The sequence below is a fragment of the Anguilla rostrata genome, chromosome 9 (genome assembly GCF_018555375.3).
Source record: "Anguilla rostrata isolate EN2019 chromosome 9, ASM1855537v3, whole genome shotgun sequence".
NCBI classification, from domain to species: Eukaryota; Metazoa; Chordata; class Actinopteri; order Anguilliformes; family Anguillidae; genus Anguilla; species Anguilla rostrata.
The window spans coordinates 46360489-46384746 of record NC_057941.1 but is presented as its reverse complement, the minus strand read 5'-3'; the positions used below and the strand labels follow the sequence as shown (position 1 = coordinate 46384746).

General features: G+C 50.3%; 2 protein-coding genes and 1 long non-coding RNA gene across 7 annotated transcripts in view; 2 read left to right on the top strand and 1 right to left on the bottom strand.

Moving 5' to 3' along the window:
• The window catches only part of st14b (ST14 transmembrane serine protease matriptase b), a 20099-nt gene extending 18274 nt beyond the window's left edge, over positions 1-1825 (top strand). The window contains exons 17-19 of the mRNA XM_064352520.1: positions 56-327; positions 872-1008; positions 1641-1825. Coding sequence (XP_064208590.1) covers positions 56-327; positions 872-1008; positions 1641-1802 — 571 coding nt within the window. The 3' untranslated portion in view covers positions 1803-1825. The remainder of the gene's footprint in view (positions 1-55; positions 328-871; positions 1009-1640) is intronic.
• LOC135263981 (uncharacterized) overlaps positions 1-6700 on the bottom strand; it is a 17453-nt gene extending 10753 nt beyond the window's left edge. For both annotated transcript variants that reach the window (XR_010332568.1, XR_010332569.1), the window contains exons 1-2: positions 6577-6700; positions 5698-5831 (exon numbers count right to left, since the gene is read on the bottom strand). This is a non-coding gene — a long non-coding RNA (uncharacterized LOC135263981). The remainder of the gene's footprint in view (positions 1-5697; positions 5832-6576) is intronic.
• Positions 5697-24258, top strand: nfrkb (nuclear factor related to kappaB binding protein). Of its 4 annotated transcripts, none has more exons than XM_064352519.1 (26): positions 5697-5796; positions 6860-6997; positions 7181-7382; positions 7486-7613; positions 8162-8333; positions 8522-8626; positions 8730-8803; positions 9312-9396; positions 9503-9695; positions 9995-10106; positions 10660-10786; positions 10946-11023; positions 11230-11309; positions 11437-11480; positions 11905-11965; positions 12412-12586; positions 13217-13323; positions 13668-13791; positions 15198-15277; positions 15620-15837; positions 17371-17644; positions 18291-18500; positions 18711-19457; positions 21887-21993; positions 23005-23140; positions 23479-24258. In XM_064352519.1, exons 2-26 carry the CDS (start codon positions 6872-6874, stop codon positions 23602-23604), a joined length of 3891 nt encoding a protein of 1296 aa, XP_064208589.1. In that variant the 5' UTR covers positions 5697-5796; positions 6860-6871; the 3' UTR covers positions 23605-24258. The 4 variants fall into 4 exon arrangements, with proteins under 4 accessions (XP_064208589.1, XP_064208586.1, XP_064208587.1 ...); XM_064352516.1 differs by having other exon boundaries at positions 11434-11480; XM_064352517.1 differs by having other exon boundaries at positions 5699-5796; positions 6842-6997; positions 11434-11480.

Genomic DNA, 24258 nt, shown 5'->3' with positions numbered 1-24258 from the left:
TTGAATAATCTATAAATCTGTCCTTGTGTGTGATTGTGTGTTTGCGTATGTGCAGGTACTCTACACCGGATGTGTGGGATGTGTACCTGGGCCTGCACATTCAGCAGGTGATCAGTAAAACGACGGAGCAGAGGAAGCTGAAGCGGATCATCCCGCACCCCGACTACAACCACCTGACCTCCGACAACGACATCGCCCTGATGGAGCTGGACGAGCCCGTCCTCCTCAACAACAACATCTGGCCCATCTGCCTGCCCGCCCAATCGCAGAGCTTCCCCGCCGGGACCAGCGTCTGGATCACCGGCTGGGGCGCAACCCGGGAGTCCGGTCAGTGTGTGTGGACGTGTGTGTGTGTGTGTGTGTGTATGCGTGTGTGTGTGTGTGTGTGTGTGTGTGTGCGTGCACCCGTGCATCTGTTGGTTTATGTTTGTGTTTGCGTTTCGGTCTTAACTGTGCGTACGCACAGACTGTGTGTGTTTGGGTCTCAGTACTGACTGTGTGTATGTACAGTCCGTGTGTGTTTGGGTCTCAGTACTGACTGTGCGTACGTACAGACTGTGTGTGTTTGGGTCTCAGTACTGACTGTGCGTACGTACAGTCTGTGTGTGTTTGTGTCTCAGTACTGACCGTGCGTACGTGCCTGTGTGCGTACGTACAGACTGTGTGTGTTTGTGTCTCGGTACTGACTGTGCGTACGTGCCTGTGTGCGTACGTACAGTCCGTGTGTGTTTGTGTCTCAGTACTGACCGTGCGTACGTGCCTGTGTGCGTACGTACAGTCCGTGTGTGTTTGTGTCTCAGTACTGACCGTGCGTACGTGCCTGTGTGCGTACGTACAGACTGCGTGTGTGACGGCTGTGTTTCTCGGTCAGGCTTTCTCGCGAAGGTGCTCCAGAAGGCCGAGGTTCGCATCATTAACGACACGGTGTGCGACAAGCTCCTGGAAGATGACATCACGCCGCAGATGCTGTGCGCCGGGGTGATCAGCGGAGGAGTGGACGCCTGCCAGGTACCTGCCCGACCGCCTGGGGTCAGAGGTCATTTCAGAAGGACAGAGAACTTCTCTGTTTCCGCCATTTTATTTTCATCTCTGTGGTAATACTGCTCAAATTTCTTCTCATATTACCCTAGTCCATACACACACACGCACTCATAGATGCATGCACCATCCAAAGTCACACGCACACACTTATGAGTAATTAATACGAAACCGCAAGTCCACAGACGTAAACATTACAGGGCCTCCATTTTTTTTTTATATCTGAGGGATGTCTTAGATTATGTATCTACCCAATGTCTCTCACTGAGAGAGACAATCACACACACACACACATTCACACACTCTCTCTCTCTCATACACACACACAAACACACACACACACACACACACACTCTCTCTCTCACACACACACACTCTCCCTCTCTCCCTCTCACACACACTCTCACACACACACACACACACACACACTTTCTCTCACACACACACACTCTCTCTCTCTCTCTCTCATGCACACTCACACATACACACACATTCTCTCTCTCTTTCCCTCTCTCTCACACACTCTCTCTCTCTCTCTCTCTCTCTCTCTCTCTGTCGCACACGCACACACATTCACATTATCTCTCTCCCTCTGTCTCCAGGGTGATTCCGGGGGCCCCCTGTCCTACCTGGGTGCTAACGGCCGCTATTACCTGGCGGGCGTGATCAGCTGGGGGGAGGGGTGCGCCCGCAGGAACAAGGCGGGCGTCTACACCCGGGTCACCAAGTTCCGCAGCTGGATCAAGGAGCACACGGGGGTGTAGAGGCGGGAGCGGGCGGGCGGTGGGGCGGGGGGGGGGGATGCAGACGCGGGATTGGGTGGAGCCGGGGAATTGGGTGGAACCGCCAAAGGACAAAGGAAGCAGTTTCTGGAGAAGGCGCTGAGCCTGGAGGCGAAAGGGGGCTCAAGCTCACCGGCTTCGGGACACACCCACTGTATACAGACCTCTGCACGCACGCACGCATACACACACACACACACACACTGTATACAGACCTCTGCGCACACACACACACACACACACACACAGTATACAGACTCTGCGTGCACACACACACACACACAACATGTACGACCTCTGCCGGCGCGCACACACACAGTATAGGACCTCTGCACAACCACACACACACACACACACACACACACAGTATACGACCTCTGCGCGCACACACACACACACACACACACACACACACACACACACACACACACACACACACACTGTATACAGACCTCTGCGCGCACACACACACACACACACACACCCACTGTATACAGACCTCAGCGCACACACACACACACACACACACTCTGTATACACAGACTGCCGCGCCAGTTACCTTGCTCTGAGCATTACGCAACACAAGCTCAGCATTCTGGCCCCCCCGCGCCACGCCCAGAACCCCACCCACCTCGTCACACCGGATAGTTTTAAGACTATTTTTTGGTTTATATTTCCTTTATGTTCTATGTTCTTTTCTTTCTTTTTTTGGGGGGGGTGGTTTTTGCTATAAATTTCTAAATTTGTCAATACAGCAGGCCTTGTCGTTGTTGTAAATAAGAAATGCAATTAGAGGGTGCAGCTGTATTTGGGCCTGGTGTGCTTATGCAGTGTTTATCTGAAAACACTAGTCAGTGTTGTCAGTGGGACTGGAGATGAGTATCCCTGACTCTGTGATTGTGCTATTGTAATACGAATGCAAGCGTCCTTACGCCAAAGTGCAGGTGCTCAACTATATTGACAGGATGATGGGATTTGAAGTCCAGCCTCTGAGTTAGAAAAGTATCTGTAATTTGCTGTAAAGGACTTCACATCCCATCAGCCCTTTGGCAAAAAAAAAAAAAAAAAATCTTTGCAGCACTCTGTCTATGGAATAATCTGAGGTGTTTAGAGGGAATCCCAGCCAAGCTGTCAGTGTGATTTTTTTTCAATCAGTTGTAAATATTGGTTTTGTTTAAAAATATATATATATATATTTTAAGTTCTTTTTTTGTTCTAGTTCTAGATTAATTACTTTTTTGTCATTCTGAGCACTTGGCTGGGATTGATATGTGGAGTATCAAATTAATACCTTTAAAAATGTGATCTCTTTGCTTTTGAACCAGTTGCAGTATGGTTACGCTTTCGTGTTAATTTAATGTGTCACATTCTTATACTTCTTTGATGAAATTTGAATGTTTTAATGTTATGTTATGTTAAAGCGTTGTACCACTGAAACATTTTATTCAGTGAGAATAGATTTTTCCCCATGCACCAGCACACTGTGGGTAAGCAAGCGAGTTAAACAATGAAATGCTTTGTATAGCATATGTGAATAAAGGGACAGGATATTGAATGTAGTGCATGCTGGGGCATTAAACTCAGGCAACTGTTTTATTATTGTCTATTTTATATGGAGAGATAAAAATGTGTGTGTTGTTTTTTGTTATACTTTTAATAGGTATTACGATGCAGATGAATATTAATATTTTAAATAATCTCATTAGGCCATTATAATTAGTTATGAAAAACACAATCAACATCTTGACAGTATGAGGTGTATATGATCTTATTATTATTGCCTTTTTTCTGAATGGCCATAAGGGACTGCGCCAAGACAATCTTTGACATTACTCACAATGAGAGAGAACGGGTTAAATCAGGAAATTTATATTTCAGGAAACGTTGTGCTTTTATGAACAGTACCTTATTGAATTCACCTGTGTTTCTGTTTGAACTCACCTGATATTAGTGCCAGGTGTGTCTCTCAAACTCTGTCTCTTAAAGCCATACCACATGATTCTTGTTTAGTTCTGCTTTGATAAAAGTCATTGCCTTCTTCTGTTAAGTAATGTTATATCATTGGAATGTACTCCAGGCACTTGGTTTTAGGCCATCTTCTTGTCAGTAAAATTGTATTATGGGACTTGTTCGAAAGTTTATCAGTGGCTCAAAGCCGACGTACATTTATCTATATATTTTGGTGTTCTGTTTTTTCTTCAGTGAAATGTGTCAATTATGCATATTACTATGTTGAATGTTGCTCTGCTGTGAGTAGTTTGTTACAGGCTGGGGGGTAAGGGTAAAGGTTCATCACGTATTCATTTCTTAACCAAAATTTCTCTCGTAATTCTGATGTGTGTGCCTGTACGGTGATTACCTTTGTCATTCCACTTGTTTGTCAGCTGTGATAAAATTGTTTGTGCCTGTGTGTGTATTTGTGTACCAGAGACTCTGTCTCCTTTGTCCTTGCAAATTTAATGTATGTATGCACATGACAGAGAGAGAGAGAGAGTGTGTGTAAGAGAGACAAAGAGAGTGTGTGCATGTGTGTGCGCATGTGTGTGCGTAAGAGAGAGAGAGTGCATGTGTGTGTAAGAGAGAGAGTGTGCAAGCGTGTATGCGTGCGTCCGTGTGCGTGTGTATGTGTGCATGTGTGTAAGAGAGAGTGTATGTGTTAGTGTGTGTGTGTGCGTGCACGAGTACGTGTGTGTGTGTGCGTGAGTTTCTCCCTCTCAGAGAGTGTGTGTGTGTGTGTGTGTATGCGTTTGTGCATGTGCGCGTGTTTTTCCCTCTCAGAGTGTGTGTGCGCGTGTGCGTATGAGAGAGTGTGCTCGTGTGTTTCTCCCTCTCAGTGAGAGCGGGGTTGGCATTCCCACAGTGTGCCTTATTTCAGGGGGATCAGCAGGTGGGCCTTGCCCGGTGTCTTGTGTGACCCTCTGTCACTGTTGTGTTTGGATGCTGAATAAAGACAGTTCTCAGAGGTTTCTTGTGTCTTCTTTCACTTCTTTTCAACCTTTGGCTAAACATTTTTTAAAATGTCTATCTTTCAAGAATGTAATATATTGTTAAAACATGAATGTTCATTCCAACTAGTACAATTATGCTGATCTTCATTTGGATTTTCATCTATTTATTCTGTTTAGTGTTTGGGACAGTGGAATGTGTAGCATTGTATGAATTTTCATACTTGACAACTTGCTATTTTTCGGAAGGGTTGGGAGAGATTGTCTTTGAATGACTTACGTATGACAAGAAGGATAACGTGTCCAAGCTGGAACAAATTAGCTGGAAAAATCACTGGAGAAATGGCTTAAGGTTACCATACTTTATATCGATTTGGTTTGAGTGTCCAACACAATTCAAATCCACTGTAGCCTACTTAAAATTGATTTTTTTCCCCAAGCTCTGTCTTTTCAGCTTAGCAGGAGAGAGCATATGTTTAATGGTGGTAGTGTTAATTACACGGTGCCAATGCACACAGGAACATTTTATTTTAAGAAGAAAGGTCAAAGTTCTGTAACATCGCAAACTAACAGGATGCATTTAATTTATTTATTTTACTTTATTTCACTCAATTCTCTTTTGCAGTAACGATCTGGGGAATAAAAGTCCGATAGGGGATGACTAGGCGACAAGATGCAGAATCAGTTTTGTGGTAAATTGCCCAGTATAGCCTACCGGTGGTTAACATTGATACTAAAATCACAATGAAAGTAACATTTTAACTTAAATACCAACAGCAAAACATAATTTCACAATTTCTCCCTATGCGCAGTTCATAGTGATGTGTACACTAAAAAGAGTATACAGTTGTGTGTGTGTGTGTTGTTGGTCATTAGCCAAGCGTATACAAGACGAAAACGGGCAATTATGAAGCATTCATGTTGACACTTACCAAGATTATGGAAGGAACGGAAATGGTCCGTCCTTGTTTTCATTCCGCCCGTCTGCAGCTGTTGGCTCTGCTTGGCATTCTCGTTTCCCATATTTCAAGGTAATTTTCTGTCTTCGTCTTTACTTATTGGTTACCTATGTATTCATTTCATAATTTGGAGAAAAAAACATTTCCATTAGGTAACATCCGTGCAGTTACATTTCAGGTGATCAAGATCGTAAACGAATGGCAAAGAAAACAATACAGCTAGCAAGCTAGCTAAAATGGTAACAAGAGTCGGAATGACTGGAGTTAGAGCAACCTAGCGAGTAGATTTGGTGTTATGTCTCTGGTTCTATTTGAATTGTGCGTTTCGTTTATATAAGTCCAATTTAAAATATTTGAAGAGATTACTGTAAAACTGTCAACAGGTACAGCAAGGTAAGTCGCGAGCTTTCTGTTCAGCTAATATAGCTAGCTAACTAGTCTAGCTGTATTGGTATTGGCAAGCTAACTATAGGAGAAAGTTCACGGATAGACCATACGGAGATACTTAAAGATACGGAATTGCGTTGTCCCTTGGGTTTTTATTTATTTATTTTTTGTCCTTCTAACTAGTTCGCAAACTTTCGAATTGTTTAGTAGCATTAACGCTAGCATGTGCAAAGTATAAGTGCCAATTTAATGATACAATATGTTGCCTACCATGTCCATTGTTACTCAGCCGTAGGTAATACAAGTAAAGTAGTTAGTCTAGTTGTTTTTAGTTGAAAAATGAAATGTATTTGCTTTACTTTGATGTTTAACCACCTTGCTGACTACGGAAGCGCTGTAATATTTCTGAATATTAAGATTTAGCTAACCACATGTTCAGTATGCTTTGTTGCAGTGGTAACCAACCGTGTTTCTGGAGATTTGTCATCCTGTAGGTTTTCACTCCAACCCGAACAAAGCACACCTCATTCAACAGCCAGAGATCTCGTTGAGCTGCTAATTAGTAGAGTCAGGTGTGTCAAATTAGGGTTGAAATGAAAACCTACGGGATGGTAGATCTCCATAAACAGGATTGGTTACCACTGATCTATTATAAGTTTGTCGGTTCGTTTGATTTAAAGTTTTGCCACAGTCGTTCCTTGGGGCAGCTTGTTAACTGGATGCTTCACAGTATTTTGCCGTATTTCAGGGCGAGTGGAGAATGGATGCGCTTGATCACATGCTCACGGATCCCCTGGAGTCTGGGGTGAGCAGAGGTGGGCGCATCATGGAAGAGTGCATGCTGGGAAACAGCCGAGTCAGCCTGCCCGAGGACCTGCTCGAGGACGTGAGTCTTATCTTATCCAATAATCAAAACTATTATCCGTGTAGCAGGGCCATTTCAAACAGACCCACATTGCACACACATACGTCTGACAGCCTGTTGACAGTACATGACTGTTAGAAGCCTTTCACGTAGCTCCTGTGTCTGAGTGAATGCGTGATTGCCGTTGTCCTCTCCGCCCTGCAGCCTGAGATTTTCTTCTCGGTGCTGAGCGAGAGCACATGGTCCGGCGTGCTGACGGACGCCCAGCGCCAGCGACTCCGCCAGTTCCTCCCTCAGTTCCCCGACAACTGCCCCGCCCAGCAGGACGCCGTCATCAGCGACCTCTTCAACAACCAGAACTTCCGATTCGGGAACCCCCTGCACCTCGCTCAGAAGCTGTTCAGAGGTCACATGGGAAACCCCTTTTGTGCCTTGCTTTCTTCTAAGTTCTAAAGTGCTTCTTACGGACCCTTCTAGAACTAACAGTCTCTCCCCTTGGTTGTCCACAGATGGATACTTTAACCCGGAAGTGGTCAAGTACAGACAGCTGTGCGCCAAGTCGCAGAGGAAGCGGCACCTGTACTCTCTGCAGCAGTACTACCACAGGCTCCTGAAACACATCCTGGTGTCCAGGAAGGTGCGTGCACCAACTCGTCAATCTCTTGTAAATGGGCGGAGCCCAGGAAACCTGTCCTACATTTAAGGGCTGGTCGATAATGAATTATGAAATTTGATTTTAACTTGATTTTAACTTTTTAGTAAAACTGATGGTATGTATGTATTTGGAAATGAACTGCACTCAGGGAATGTTTATATTTTCATGCAGTCAACACTGTTCATGGCCATTATAAGCGGTTTATGAACCCCAAAGTCAAAACTGTTTCCACTGGCTAAAGTTATGAGAAGGAAGACAGTGTACTGCATGGCTCTCAACAGCTGATTTATTACATCTCATTTAATTCCTCATAGCTGATATACTCTCAGTACATTTAAGGATGTAAGCTTTATAGTATGGATATAGAGCTGATACCAACCATATAGGGTTAGTTAAAGTCAACCTTGCACTTTCAGCAGGGCTTGAGTAATTGGTTTGGTAATGTGAAGCCCAACAAAAACTGTACCTGAGTTTTTGTTTCCTCGCCGGAGCACGCAGGGTAATTTTCGGACTGTGTTTTATTTTTTTAGGAGCTCCTGGAGAGGGCGAGTCGCAGCGGCCCGGACCTGGCCATGAAGCGGCGCTACCCCTCGCCGTCCCGGGGCGAGGCCCAGGAGCAACGGGCCCGCCGCAGGGTCTCCCGAATCCTGCGGGAGGTGAAGAGCGAGTGCGCCGACAGCAACGTGTCCTCGGACGACGAGGGTGAGTCGGGCGTGGCCCGGAGGGGGGGGGAGGGGGCAGAAGGAGCCCCCTCTCTGCCTGCACATTGGCAGAATGCAGGGAACAGCCTGGTATGGTTCACAATTGACTCAAGCAAATGATTTGGTGGTTGCTATGTAGACGTGTAATGAAGCTTCCTGACGAGTGACCTTTGACCTCTGCCTGTGCAGATATGGGATCCTGGCTCCCGGCCCCGCCCTCTCCGTCCTCCCCCACGCCCACCGTCTCCCTCCGGGTCCTGCCCAGTCTCTCCACGTCAGACATGAAGACCACAGGTGAGCTCCTCCGCAGAGCCGGGCTCGTTTTTGCATCAGCGCGTTGGCTGAGATGCGTCTGCTTTATTGGGATGGAGGGCTGACCGCCCCGTGCTCTTCGCAGAGAAGCCGGACCTCGGGGAGAAGGAGCTGAGAGCCCTCCTGAGGAGACACAGGGAGAAGAGGAAACGCCAGTCGGTCTGTACTGCTGCCTTTCAGTCTGATAGAAATACAAGGACACACGGCGTCATTGATGCAAAGCACCGCTCTTACGTAACACCCCTGGTACTTTGCCTAATAGCGCCCCCTTATGGAGTGAGTTAGTGAGTGCCTTACTTAGTTGCTTACTTACTTAACTAACTTACTTGCATGCATACGAACATACATACATACATAGAAATAAACAAGTCAGGTCCATGAGGTTGCCAAAACGTGGACGTTTGTCAGCTTTGAGTTTGGCTTTCCAGAATTGGGTTAGGTCGGAAAGAGTTAATACGATTTTTAAAATAAGAAATTTCAATCATAAAAACGATCTCCCCTGACTGCTGGTGTAATCAAATGCAGTAATTACTGGAAAAATGGGTCCATTTTATGAGTTAATTTCCCTTGCAGCTTCACAACAGTATGCCACCAAGCCAAAAAAAAAAAGAAAGCCAACAAACCCGCTGCGTGTTATTGAAGCGAATGTGTTCATTTCCAAACGCAGGATCATCCTGACCTGATGACCTCTGACCTCCACCTGGGTGACATCATGTCCAGGGTGAACGTGGGGCGAAAGGGTTCGCTCGTGGGTGAGTAAGAGCCTCGCGTGGGACGGGCGATTGTGCGTTTTTGTGAAGCCCCACGCAGCGTCGGGTGTTCTCCGTGCTGAGCGGTGCGCTGGTGCTCTGTCCCCAGCCCTGTTTGACCTGGCCCTGCCCAAGAAGAAACTGAGGGAGGAGAAGAGGAAGAAGAAGATGAGGCCCATTAAAACGGAGCCGGAGGAGCCCTGCGACGTCCTGATGCCCTCCGAGGCCCCGCCCCCCAACGCCGCGGTCACCGCCGCCCTGCCGGAGGCTCCGCCCCCTCCGCTGCCCAGCGTCAAAGAGGAGTCAGTATCCATTACATTACATTACATTACAGGCATTTAGCAGACGCTCTTATCCAGAGCGACTTACCCAACATTTTGCATAGAATTTACATTGTATGCAATTATTCAGCTGGAGGTTAAGTACCTTGCTCAAGGGTACAATGGCAGTGTCCTACTGGGGAATCGAACCCGCAACCTTTAGGTTACAAGACCAACTCCTTACCTGTCTTCCATTCCTTTCCACGACGAGCGGCGTGTTTCCACCGGTGCCCTGTCATTTTCTGAGCTCACCTCTCCTTTGCGTGTGCTGCCCCCTACAGGCCGATGGAGGAGGCGCAGAACAGCCCGGCTCAGGTGGAGGAGATCGCCATCAGCTTCTTCAACCTGCTGGAGGACATCCTGGGCCTGGAGGGTCTCGCCAGCACAGCCACGGTACGGGGAGCCCCGCCCCGCTCAGCTCACAGTCCCAGACACGCTCCCTCTAGAGCAGGCCTGCCCAATCCTTAACCTGGAGCTCCATCCACTGCAGACCCACTACCGTCCTGTAGGTTTCCATTTCAACCCTAATTTGGCACACCTGAGTCTACTAATTAGCAGCTCCAACTAGATCCCCAGCTGCTGAATGAGGTGTGGCTTTGTTAGGGTCGGAGTGAAAACCGACAGGACGGTAGATCTCCAGGAACAGGGTTGGGTAGCCCTGGTCTAGAGCATCCTGAAATGGAAGCTGCAATGTGTGTGGCTGGCTTTTGAGATTGGAGGATGCATGTACCAGTCTGCACCCTACCAAACCAATGGGAGACGTGGCTGTGGTGAAATGGGTTTAGTTTTGTTCTGATTATTGCAAATATGTCAGAATACTTAAAGGGAAAAAGTTACATTTCAATGCTAAAAGAGTACTGTTGGTATCTGTGTAAAATATGTAATTGTGGTTTGATAGGTGTAGAATCTGAGGCTTATATGGATGCTTTGGCCATTTGTGTTCCAGCTGGAGGAGAAAGTACAACAGTGGCAGGGCTCTCCTGCAAGCACCCTCAACCCGTGGTTCTCCTCCGCCCCCTGCTGGTCTGAGCTGGTACTGTCTGCCCTGCAGTTCCTCTCCGGAGAGAGCAAACGTGAGTGCGCCCGTCCCATCTCTCCCTGTGAGTGGAGCTAGAGGTGAATACATTTACTCATACTCTCTCTCTCTCTCTCTCCCTCTGTCTCTCTTTTTCTCTCTCTCTCTCTCTCTCTCTCTCTCTCTCTTTCTCTCTCTCTCTCTCTGTCTCTCTCAGCTGGCATGATGTCCCTCCCCAGTGGGTTTTCTCCCCTGGTAGAGTTGAGGGAGCGCACGCAGCAGTGGAAATGGATCAGTAAGTCCAGGCTGAGCTTCGCCTCATTATCGTTTTATGACGGCGCGGTCGTCGTCATGGTTTCCATTGCAGCCGCGACGCGTGACGCCGCACGCGATCCCGAGGGTCGGGTATTTGTCTGATTTTTAACGTTCGCGCTCTCCCGTTCTCCCTCTCCCCGCCTCCGCCTCCGCCTCGATCGCCCCTCGATCGCCCCCCTCCTCCAGACCACGGGCCGGACGGAGAGAAGGACCTGAGCGAGCTCTGCCAGCTCTGGCTGGAGTCGAAGGACCAGGTGGTTGTCAAGGTAACGCGGCGGCGTCGCAGACACACGCGTTGTTCGTTCGCGTCGGCGTGGTCCGGCGCCGCGGAGCGTCGGCCGCCGCGCGCGTTCGCCGCGCCCCGTAGTTAAACGGCACTGTCTCTGCCAGCAGGAGAGCGAGGAGCCGGCCGAGCTGACTCCGCCCACCCCCAGAGTGTGAGTCAATCAGTCCGTCAATCAAACTTTATTTATAGCGCTCCTTTTCATGGAAGTAAATGCGGTGTTGGGGTCCTCTTTGAAGTGTGAATCAAATCCGAGCCAAGTGCTACATTTGAAATGGTTTAACCTTAACCCTTTATGCGCTGGAAAGACATGGCGACTCACTGACCATCTCAAAAGAAGGATCTATTTTCGTTCGCTAATATTAAGAGCAGACTTCTTCATCTGTGTAATTGGTCAGTAATGCATCATTGAATAATCTCAGAAACCTGCTGGGGCCTTTCAGATTTTGCCTTTTCAGCACCTAAAGAGTTAAAGTATTTCAAATGTACGGGAGACCCATGTGTGGTGTGAGATCAGTGTGGTGCTGTACCTGAGCGTAACTTCCTGTATCTGAGAATAACTTCCTGTCTGTGTACAGATGGACGGACTATGTGGTGAGACCCAGCACAGGGGAAGAGAGGCATGTCTTTCAAGAGCAGGTGAGAGACCTCCCTCTCTGCACTGTGTGTTAGTTAATTCAGTGTGTGTGTGTGTGTGTTTTAGTGTGTGTTGTGATGGGTAGCGAGTCTATCACATCGCTGACTCTCTCACAAACACACACACTTCATTAAACATGCACATGCACACACACACACACACACACACACACTCCATAAACACACATTTGTTAGACCGCTCTGTTATGGTAGCTAGACCTGAACTGCACACATCGTGGGGTCTAAACAGAGGGTTGTAATATGTGGTATCTGCAGTCTAGTTATTGTCATGCCGCTTTGTATACTTAGTGTTAAGTGACGGTGTGTCTCACACCCGTATCACAGTCACTGTAGTGTGTTGCGCTTGCAGTCCGTGTTCAGCTGAGCGTTTCACGCGGTGTTGGGAGGAGGGCGTCTTTAAGGTGCGCGTTTCTCTCTCTCTCTCCCAGGAGCAGCAGCGGTACGACCAGCCGCACAAGGCCTTCACCTTCCGCATGCACGGGTTCGAGTCGGTGGTGGGGCCGGTCAAGGGCGTGTTCGACAAGGAGACGTCCCTCAACAAGGCGCGCGAGCACTCCCTGCTCCGCTCGGACCGCCCCGCCTACGTGACCATCCTGTCGCTGGGTGAGGTCCCCTCCCAAAACAGCCCTGCGCGCCACAATCTTCTGTTCTGTCTGGGTCCCCACATGTCATTAATACCCTGAAAGTACACAACCCCAAATATAAAGGGTTACACTTCTGGGTCAATATGGGCCTCTATACACCAGGGCATACAGTCTGGGCCCCACAAGTCATTAATACTGAGAAAGTGCAGGTGTTAAGACAAAGGGAAACCCCAATATAAAGGGATGCAGTGGCTGCTGGGTCAGTACGGGCCTCTATACACCATGGCGTACAGCCTGCCAGCGTATGAGGTTCTCCAGGATGAATACGAATACGGCTCTTCCATGACAAAGTACGGCAGCTCAGTATTAGTCGATGGAGCCGCATTGTTCCAGAATATTCCATAAAAAATATTCCACTTTAGGCATCCCACTGCTGATTATGAGCCATTGCATTAATCTAGCTGTACTTGGATGTGGAAAATAGAGTTGTGAAGGGGCTTGGAATTTACACAGAGTTGGTCCATGAAATGGATTGTGGGTGACGTTGGGTTGAGGGGTATCGTGAGCTGTGTGGTTGGCGTGTAGTGCGGGGTGTGTTTTCGGATGTGAGCCCGCGCTGCCTAACGGCCCCTCCCCCGCCCCCCCTCAGTGCGGGACGCGGCGGCCCGGCTGCCCAATGGCGAGGGGACGCGGGCAGAGATCTGCGAGCTGCTGAAGGACTCCCAGTTCCTGGCGCCCGATGTCACCAGCGCTCAGGTGAGGGGACGGGACGCCCCAATGCTCTGACCCCGGCACAGCTGCTTTAACAGCCAGCGGCTAAAACTGTGGACTGTGTGTGTGTTTGTGTGAGTGTGTGTGTGTGAGTGAGATGTGTTGGTTGATGTTGGTGTAGAGGAGGCCTGTGTGTGTGTGTGTGTGTGAGTGTGTTGGTTGATGTTGGTGTAGAGGAGGCCTGTGTGTTTGTTTGTGTGTGTGTGAGTGTGTTGGTTGATGTTGGTGTAGAGGAGGCCTGTGTGTGTGTGTGTGTGTGAGTGTGTTGGTTGGTGTAGAGGAGGCCTGTGTGTTGACGGTTCTGGCTGCACTCTGGCGGTGTTGGGCAGGTGAACACGGTGGTGAGCGGGGCTCTGGACAGGCTGCACTATGAGAAGGACCCCTGTGTGAAATACGACATCGGCCGCAAGCTCTGGATCTACCTGCACCGCAACCGCAGCCAGGAGGAGTTCGGTGAGGAGCCGGCCTGCACACACACACGCACACACACACACACACGCGCGCGCACACGCACACACGCACACGCACGCGCGCACACACGCACACACGCACACGCACGCGCGCACACACGCACGCGCGCACACACGCACACACGCACACACTCACACACTCACACGCGCACACACACACGCACACACACAGGCCTCCTCTACACCAACAACAACCAACACACTCACCCACACACATACACTCACACGCGCACACGCACACACACACACACACACACACACACACACACAGACCTCCTCTACACCAACAACAACCAACACACTCACACACACACACACCCAAGCACACAGATGTGTGCATGCACACGCTCGTACGCACATGCACACACTCTATGCCCCATCCTGCCACAAAAACACACACACACACACACACACATTCGCGCAACATCGCACACACACAAATAAAAGTGCACACACACATGCAAATACATACCCACACACCCCTCTCTCTGTCCACACACATCCCCTTGCGCTCTTCCTCTCCCTCGCCTCACCTTGGAAATGACCCGCAGAACTTTGCAACGTCAGTCAACAGCCGCAGTCAGATGGCCTGGGCGCGGCGGTCCGTAAAGGTCAGGGCCACCGTACTGCGTGACGGGGTCAGATTACAGCGCCGATAAGTCCGCTCCGCTAACTGCCGGCCATGAGGGAGCTGCGCTGGGAGAGACTCTCCGTAGCTGTGACTGCGCTACGTAGCGTGGGCTCCATAGGGAGCGCTACATAGCGTGCGCTCCTTAGGGAGCGCTACATAGTGTGGGCTCCATAGGGACCGCTACATAGCGTGGGCTCCATAGCGAGCGCTACATAGCGGGCGCTCCATAGCGAGCGCTACATAGCGTGAGCTCCATAGGGAGCGCTACATAGTGTGAGCTCCATAGCGAGCGCTCCATAGCAAGCGCTACATAGCGGGCGCTACATAGCGAGCGCTGTATAGCGGGCAATCCATAGCGGGTAGTAACTGCGCATTTCAGGTGGAAAATCCGGTTTCAGCCAGTAAAAGTCCTCCCCAGTATTTTATGCCAGTCAGACTGGATTTGCTGAATAGCGCAGTTCTTCAGCCAGGAGGTGGAACTAATTAGTGAAAGCAGCTGGTTGAGTTCATGGGTGGAAGAAAAACGTGGCAGGATTTTTCTTTCAGACCACTGGACTGTTTACGTCTGCTCTGGGGTCTCCCCTGCAGCCGCGGGTCCGGTATCAGTAGCGCAGTTACAGTCTGGGTGCCATGAGGGGGCGCTGTGGGTTGTGTCTGAGGTGGGAGCTGTGGAAGGTAACCCTGGGAGAGGAGCCATGTTGTGAGAATACTGATGAGTTCTTTCCCACCCCCCCACACCCCCAACCCTTGCCCCACAGAGAGGATCCATCAGGCCCAAGCAGCTGCCGCCAAGGCCAAGAAAGCACTGCAGCAGAAGCCCAAACCAGCACTGAAGCCCGTGAGTTCCTCCATCCTGCTGCTCGATCCCAACACTCAACCCCAACGCTCAATCCCAGCACTCAATCCCTACACTCATTCCCAACGCTCTGTCCCAATGCTTAATCTGAACATTCACGTCTTTCTTCCTAAAGATCTTAGATTAAGGTGTGTCCCTAAATATAAATGTAGAGCTTGATACCTTTGGAGCATCTTTATTTAATGCATTCATAGATTATTAGTTGATCCAGATCTACAGGTTCCTGCTATTGCAGTGCGACTGAATGTGCATCTGAGTCTGTCGTAGTTGAGACATGTATTTGTGTGTGTGTGTGCGTTTGCGCGTACCCATGATGCATTGCAGAAGTCCAGCAGTAAAGAGGGCGGGGGGAAGACCCCCGGGGCCTGTGAGCCGGGGCAGATCGTCATGGGCGACGGCAGCGCCATGCCAACCGCCACCCTGCCCGCCACCCCCACCACCCCCACCGTCAGCACCCCTGGCACGCCCAAGTCCCCCCTGGCACCGGCGGCCGGGACGCCAACCAAGACTGGTGTCCCAGACCCCATGAAGCCGAGCCCCAGGTCAGTACCCCGGTCCATCTGTCTGCACCAGCACTGATGTGGGCTCTGTTTTCTTATGCCCAGTCCTGCCTCCATTTATTACAGTCCTGTCATCATCCTATACTGGCCAATCACATGCATTAGTCCTGTCATCATCCTATACTGGCCAGTCACATTTATTACAGTTCTGTCATCATCCTATAGGTCAATCACATATATCGACATCCCATATGCCAATCATCATTATTCTGTCTCATCCTATAGTGGTCAATCATATTCATTACAGTCCTGTCATCATCCTATACTGGCCAGTCACATTTATTATAATCCTATCATCATTGTATATTGGCCAATCACATTCATTTATTCCTGTCATCATCCTATAGTGGTCAATCATATTCATTACAGTCCTGTCATCATCCTATACTGGCCAGTCACATTTATTATAATCCTATCATCATCCTATACTGGCCAATCACATTCATTTATTCCTGTCATCATCCTATAGTGGTCAATCATATTCATTACAGTCCTGTCATCAGCCTGTACTGGCCAATCACATTTATTATAATCCTATCATCATTGTATATTGGCCAATCACAGATTTAGTTTTTCTGGATTAGTTTTTCGCTAGTGAACAGCAAGTGTGTGTGTAGGAAAAATACTGCTGAATGACATGTAACGTCGTTCACACGTCAAACGGTTAAAAGTAGCCGTGCTCAACCAGAAAAACACGTCTGTGGGAGTTGTGTGTAATTAGAAAGGGCACAGATTTCTAAAGAAGAGCGAGACTCTGCGGGTGAAAGGTGAAGGTGGTTGTCAACACGACCAGCGTTGTGTCATTGGTCAACAATGCTAGCCGCCTAGCCGCGGGCTGAGGCCGGGGGTGAACATTCCAACCTGTCGGGTGGGGCTGTCCCTGGTGAACGACAACCAACCTGTGCTTTACACACACCACCGTGCAAAGTCCTCCACCACACCCTGAACCTGAACCTCACTCACCCCTGAGCGCTCCAGAAGAGGGTGGGGCACCCCCCGAGCTCTCTAGAGGAGGGGTGGGCCATAACCTGAGCTTTCCAGAGTGGGGGTGGGCCATAACCTGAGCTTTCCAGAGTGGGGGTGGGCCACGTCCTGAGTCCTCAGAAATGGGCTCCCACCAGTTTGTCTGGTTCCTCTCAGGTTTTCCCAGTTTTCTGCATGCATGGGGAGTTTTTCTGCACCTCTGTCGCCCATTTCAGTTCCAGTTTTTGGAAATGAACCCCCGAGCTTGTGTTCACAGTGGGACAGACCGAGCCCCAAGCAGAAGCGGAATAATAAACTGCACCCCAAAACTTTCTTTTGTTTTCTCAGACGAGCACTCGCAGAAGGTGCTTTTGAAACGTTTTAGAACTTTTAAACTTCCCGTGTCGCCCTCATTCCGCATCTCCTGCTCGAGGGAAGCTGAGTTATTTACGACCGTCATAAATCTTTTTAGGTGAAAATGCGTGGGGCCCAAACCTGTGTAGCTGTAGGACACAAATAAGAGCTCTTCTCCCCCCCCCTTGCCCCCCACAGCGTCCTCCTGGTGTCCCCTCCCTCCATGCCCCAGCTGGGCACCCTCCTCTCGGCCAGTCAGTCGGCCCCCCAGGCCCCGCAGCCGGCCTCCTCGCAGCCTGGGGCTCGAGTTCTGGCCCACCCAGGGGCGGGCTCCCTGCCCCAGGTGCGCGTGGTGACGGCGCAGCCCGGCCTGGCCCCCTCCCCGGGGACCCAGCAGGCCACGCTGGTGCACCAGGCCTCGCACCAGATCCGCGTGCCTGTCACCGTGGCGCACACCAAGGGCATCACTCAGGTGAGTGGCGGCCGCGCCTGGCGACCCACGCCAACTAACGGTCACCTGACCTGTAGTCCTCACCTGTACCTGACTTGTAGTCCACACTCTCAGAAGAAAGGTCAGAAGTACCTATAAAGGTACAAAATGGGGTGGTACTTTATAGCTACATAGATTGTACCCCTAGCCACAAAAACATAATTTACTTTCACCTTCTATGCTTGTAAGTACCCAAATAGAACTTAATTGCACTTTCTGGGTACATTTGTGACATTTGTTCCTAAAAGAACAAAAAGGTACAGTGGTGGTGCATCTATTTCTGAGAGTGTAGGGGAGTTCTGTGTGGTAACTTTCTTTCACCTACCAAATATAGCTTAAAAGGAATGACTTAAAAGTGGGAAGAAAGCAATGGTAAGCGTTTGGGGGTTGGAAGGGATGCAGTGTTGCATTTATTCTGTTGGATATATTTTGTTAAATAAAGATCAAATTAAAAGAGATTAAAATTACAAAAAGCACGCTTGCCTATTGAGAATAAGCACTGTTGTCCGAATAAGAAATGATCATCCTTGTTTCCAAAATAAATATGGTTTTCCCCCCTCACATAATGCATATATTTGGTATTTGAAGCATATGTCACTGCTGGACTGACTAACCCCGCCCCCTGCAGACGGTGGTGACGCTGCCGTTGAGGACGCAGTCGGGGAGCAGCCCCGTGCAGGTGCAGGCTGCCCGAGCTCAGGCCGGCCTCACCGTCACGGGCCTGGCGCCCGCCGTCACCGTGGCCAAGCCCCAGACCAGCTCCCCCGGCAGCCCCGCCCACAACCCCGCCTCCCCCGCCATGCTCCAGGGCGTCACCAGCCAGAGCATCATCAAGCAGGTGGGACGTCCGTCTTCTGTCTCCTCCTCAAGTTCCTCCGGCTCTCTGAAGCCCCACCCCGCATGTTTCTTCAGGCTCCTCCTACCCTCTCAAAGCCCCACCCCCTTCCTCACATTCCCACTCGCTTCTCCTACCCTCCAAACGCCCTGCCCATTCAGCCCAGCTCACAGTCTCTCTTTCTCCACCCCCCCCCCCTCCTCCCCCCTGCAGGTGGCCATCACCGGGCAGCTGGGGGTCAAGTCCCAGGGGGGCGGGGGCATCCCGCTGACGGCCACCAACCTGCGCATCCAGGGCAAGGACGTGCTCCGCCTGCCCCCGTCCTCCATCACCACGGACGCCAAGGGGCAGACGGTGCTGCGCATCACGCCCGACATGATGGCCACGCTCACCAAGTCGCCCGTCACCACCGTCAAGCTCACGCCCGACATGCTGAGCGCCGCCACAGGGGGCGCCAAAGGCATCTCCGCCACCCTGCACGTCACCCCGTCCCACCCGTCCTCGCCCTCCTCCTCCTCCTGCCCCGCCCCCGCCGGCCCCGGGGACCTCAAGGCGGGGGCCTCCCTGGCCGCGGCAGGCGGGGCCACCCTGGTGAAGGCGGGCGCGGGCGACGGCTCCATCCGGCTGATGCCCGCCCTGGCAGTGACCATGGCCGACCAGAAGGCCCGCCCCTTCTCGGCGGCCACCGCGTCCGACTCCAAGCCGGCCGCCACCATCCGCATCATGCCCGGCCTGGGCGTCATCCCGCCCAAGCAGGGCCAGGCCATCACCGTGACGACCGCCGCCGGCGTCAAGTCGGCCTCCGCCGGGACCGCCGTCACCATAGCGACCAGCGCCATGGCGGGGGCCAAGGGCCTGACCATAGGGCCCGCCACCTCGGCCTCGGCCCTCTCCTTGGGGGCGGGCACCGCCACTGTCCGCCAGGTTCCCGTTACCGCGACGGTGGTGTCCACTCAGCCGGTAAGAACGGCCCCTTCATTAGCCCCGCCCCTTTCCGCCATCACAGGCGGTTCAGCACTAAAAGACCTTCTCTTGCTTCCTGTTGGTGGCTCCAGTGTTCAGTGCTTCTGATCCACTGTAAACCTACAGCACATTACATTCATTTAACAGATTCTCAAATCAAATATATTTCTGCACGCTTTTTGCAGAAGACTGTCACAAAGACACATTACAGAGTAACAGAAGGAAAATTATGCAAAAACCAGACCTGAATCCCCAAAAAACTAAAATAATAAAATAAATGAATAAATAAATAAATAAATAAAAACTCCCCAGTGGGAAGAGAAGCACTCAAATGGTGGCGTGAAAAAACTACTCTTATCCAGAGTGACTTAACCTTCTGATAGTAACAGTCCAAGACCTGGCTACACAGGCCATGTAAAAGCATTCATTTCAATTCAAGGGATAGTTCCCTTTCTGCAGTTTTCATTACAGTTTTAGTGTATGTGTTCAGTTGACCTAGACAGTTTCTGTGGGTGAGCTCTGCTTTTGTTTTTGTTTTTTTTGTTTTTTTATTTAAACCATGACCCTGTAACTGCCTCTATATCTGCTGTTGCAAAGCCAATGCAAAAACTCTCAGCCAACTGAAAACGCACTGAAGCAGAAATAGCATGAACACACCGTCGGTTTCAATAAGGTATGCGATATGCCTGCGTCACACATAACGACAGTGTAAACGTAATATTACGTAACGTAAACGATATTGCAATGTTTGGCATGTCGGATTGCTCCGGAACCTGTTGTGTATTCGGGTTAATTTATTTATCCAGAGAACTGGTCCGGCGGGTCTCGTCTCTGTACGGGCCGTCCCGGCGTAAGTTGTTTTGGTTTCACCGTGGTTGCCTAGCCCGCAGGCGTCTCCGTTCGGCTCCTCCAGAAGGCCTCGGGGGGGGGTGGGGGGGGCGGTTGTCCGAGGCGTGAGCGAGGGCGGAACAATGGAGGGAGCAGCGTCAGGACGATCCAGAAACGCCCGCAGTGCCTCGCACGCATGCGAATGGCGTAACCTGTTCGTAAGCACGCCGTGAGCCGTCGTCAATGTCCCGGCAAACTGCGGTAGCATGGTGCTGTGATCGTTCATGTGGTAACTGACTTTACTCTCTTAAAAACAAACAAAAAAAAGGTTCTTTGGCTTGTCTCTATAGGAGAACCCCTTTTAGTTCTTTGTGGAACCCTCTATAGTAGGTGCGTAAAGTGCAAAATTGAACCATTTTGATTGACAGAGAACCCTTGAACTAGATAGGGTTCCTCTATGGAGACAGAGGAGACTTATGGAACCCATTCATCTTAGTGTACCATGGCATTCTGTATTAGTATGGGTGTCTGATTCTAATTGCAACAGTCCACATTGTAGCACCCAGTCAGTTGGCACTAGTGTTTATGTGTTGCTTATGGATAGGTTATGCAGTCTTTATGTAGGCATTTATGTAGTTCTTACCCATGGTCAGAAGTGTTAGTTGCCCAAACGTTTGGGCATAATACCTCTGCTTGTACCACCTTCAACTGAGCGGTTGTTGGATTTTTTTTTTGGCGGGAAAGACCGTTACAATGCGCCGTGCTTCTTTCTACACGGCCAAACGTAAAGGTGACATCGAACCCCCGTGCGTTCTGCCTGTACGAAGCAGTCGAGCCGTAGTTACTGTGTTTACAGCGACGCCACGTCTTTCCCGCGTTTCAAGTCTGCAGGATCCGTTTGGCCCGTCACCGTTGGAAGTCTCTCTGCGACGTAAAATGGCCCCACCTTCGTTTAATTACACCCCTCCGACGCACCACAGGGGTGCATCCGTCACCACTCTCCAGTTCCAGGGTGACGGAGATTTGGTGATTTGGGGGGGGTTCTGAGGAAGTCGTTTCTCCTTCGCTCCTCCCGGTCTGTTATTGTTGGGGTGTCCGGTGTGAGGCTCTCTCTAATGTTTGAAATTGCCTCCTGCCTTTTAGAATGGAGGAAATCATTGGCAGCTATGTCACTGAGGGATCATTTTGAATGCCTTCATTTGACTTGTGGTCTTTTTCGGAAATGGGGAAGTAATTTGCTTTGCATAAGTTACCTTGATGGCAGGCACTCGCTCCCGAAAGTCCTGACATTGCACCCTGTGTGGTAATCTCACGTGAAATCCCTTATATTTCTTATCCTCCCTGCTGCCTCTCTCCATTCCTCATTCTCTTCCTTTATCTAATCTCTCCTGCCTCATTCTCCCTCTGTCCCTCCTTTACTCATGTCTCTTGTCCTCTTTCCATCTCCCCCTCTCTGTCTCTACCACTTTCTTCCTCTTTCCCTCTCTCCTTCTCTCCCTCTTTCTCACCTTGATGTCCCTCCCTCACTCCCTCTTTCTCTCCTTCTCTCCCTCTCTCCCTCTATCTCTCCCTCTGCATATCCCTCTCTCCCCCCTCAGGGTAAGCTCCCAGCCCGGATCACCGTGCCCCTCTCCGTGCTCAGCCAGCCGCTGAAGAGTAAAAGCGTCATGACGACCCCCATCCTGAAGGGGAACATCAGCACTAAGTGAGTCTCCTTCGCCAACTCCCCACTCTCTACACCCTTCCCTTCCCATTACATTACATTACAGGCATTTAGCAGACGCTCTTATCCAGAGCGACTTACACAACTTTTTACATAGCATTTTGCATTGTATCCATTTATACAGCTGGATATATACTGAAGCAGTGCAGGTTAAGTACCTTGCTCAAGGGTACAACAGCAGTGTCCTTACCCGGGAATCGAACCTGCAACCTTTCGGTTACAAGCCCAGTTCCTTACGCACTGTGCTACACTCCGTCGCAACCAACGGCTTATTTTTTTTTTCTAATTGGTCCAAACGTGCATTTTTTTTTCTTCTTCTGTTTGTCTGTTATATCCACATTTTAAAAATGAGTTTTTGCTCATGTATTACATTTACCCCCGCATAACGTTATGTAAATTATTCTGAGTTATTCGTATTGTGTGACACGTTTGTCTCCGCGGTTGCGCGCGTGGGTGTTCTTCGGGGCGTCGGCTGCTGGGAGCCGTGTTGCTAGGGGAGGGGATGTCATGTGACACCGTGTCAAGGGCAAGTGCTAATGACCCCTGTTGTTTATCTCCCGTCTCCCGGCTGGCTCGTCGTCAAGGTGAAGGTTCCGCCTTCTTCTTCTGTCACTGGGGTCTGTTGTTAGCTCGCTTCGCTAGCATTTTGGGCTGTGCTGTTAGCACCTTTGTCACAGTGATATTGCAGGGAAATTTAGCATTAGCGCTGAATTGCATTACATTACATTACATTACAGGCATTTAGCAGATGCTCAGAGCGACTTACAACCTTTACATACATTTACATTGAATCCATTTATACAGCTGGATATACACTGTGACCTTTAGCATTACTGCTAAATGGCAGTGCAGTGAGGTAACAGTGATGTTTAAGGTAAATGTAGCATTACCTCTAAATGGCAGTGCAAGGTAGCGGTGATGTTTGAGTGAAATTTGGCATGGGTAAGGTAAGGTGACGTCCCCCTGTGCCCCTCTCCCCCCGCCCGCGCGCAGTATCGGCAGCCTGGGCCGGAACATCATCCTGACCACCATGCCGGCCGGCACCAAGCTGATCGCCGGGAACAAGCCGGTCAGCTTCGTCACCGCACAGCAGCTTCAACAGCTTCAGCAGCAGGGCCAGGCCACGCAGGTCAGCATTACGGCCTTCCCCTCCTCTACTCTCTCCTGTCCTCTCCTCTCTGCTCCCTTCCTCTCCTCTCTCTCCTCTCGTCTTCCTCCTCCTCCTCTCTCTCTCCTGCTCCTCTCCTCTTTTTGCTCTCCTCTCTCTCTCCTCCTTCTCCCTCCTTCCTCTCCTCTGCTCTTCCCTCCTCTCCTTTCTCCTCCTTGTCTGCCCCTTCCCCCTCTCTCTCCCTCCCTTCCTGCTCTCCCTCCTTCCCCCTTGTACTCTTCTCTCTCTTCTCATCTTTTCTCCCATACCCTTTGTTGCTATGGTAACGGAGCTGTTCCTGGTCCCCCCCTCCCTCACAGGTGCGCATCCAGACGGTCCCAGCCCAGCAGCTGCAGCAGCGCACTGCCCCCGGCTCCCCCAAACCCGTATCCACGGTGGTCGTCACCACGGCGCCCTCCCCGAAGCGGACCCCCGACCCCCAGTGACACCCCCCCTGTGCAGACGAGGCATTGCCCCCCCCCCCACACGGAGCGCTCTGTGGGTCGCGACCCAATCTCCTACCGTCCCAGCGTCACAGCAGGCCCTGAAGCTGGCAGGAGCCGCACACCTATACCCCACTGTGGACTGGCCCTGGGATAAGCCTACCGCCTGCTCTGTTTCCGTGACCCTGTTTGAAAGGGCAACCCTCTGCTCTCTCTGTGTCCTCAAGTAGATACTACATATATTTGCACTGTATATAAAAAATAACTGCTGTGTCTACTTTTATAGACCTTTTGGTTTCTTAACATTTTTCCATTGTTTTGCTCTGTACCATAGAAGGTTGTTTTTGCGGGTCATTTCCAACAGGAAGACCTAGGAAGCAAGTGCCCTATGTATCAAAGTCTCGTATGCCCGTGTCACTTCCTGATTAGGAAAATGAGCTGTTGTGTTCTTTCCTCATTGTTTGGAAACAGTAGCTGTCTGAGAATTAGTGACTGGTTCCATTGTCTGTTACCACAGTGCCAGTGGATAACTGACATTTCACGTGTAAAGTGTAGGGTCTGTTGCTGTTGTCAGCATGTGTGGACATAGTCGCGGTCTTGTACTTCGCTCAAAAGGACAAATGGTGTTCTGATGTCAATAAAAATCCTTTTTTTTCA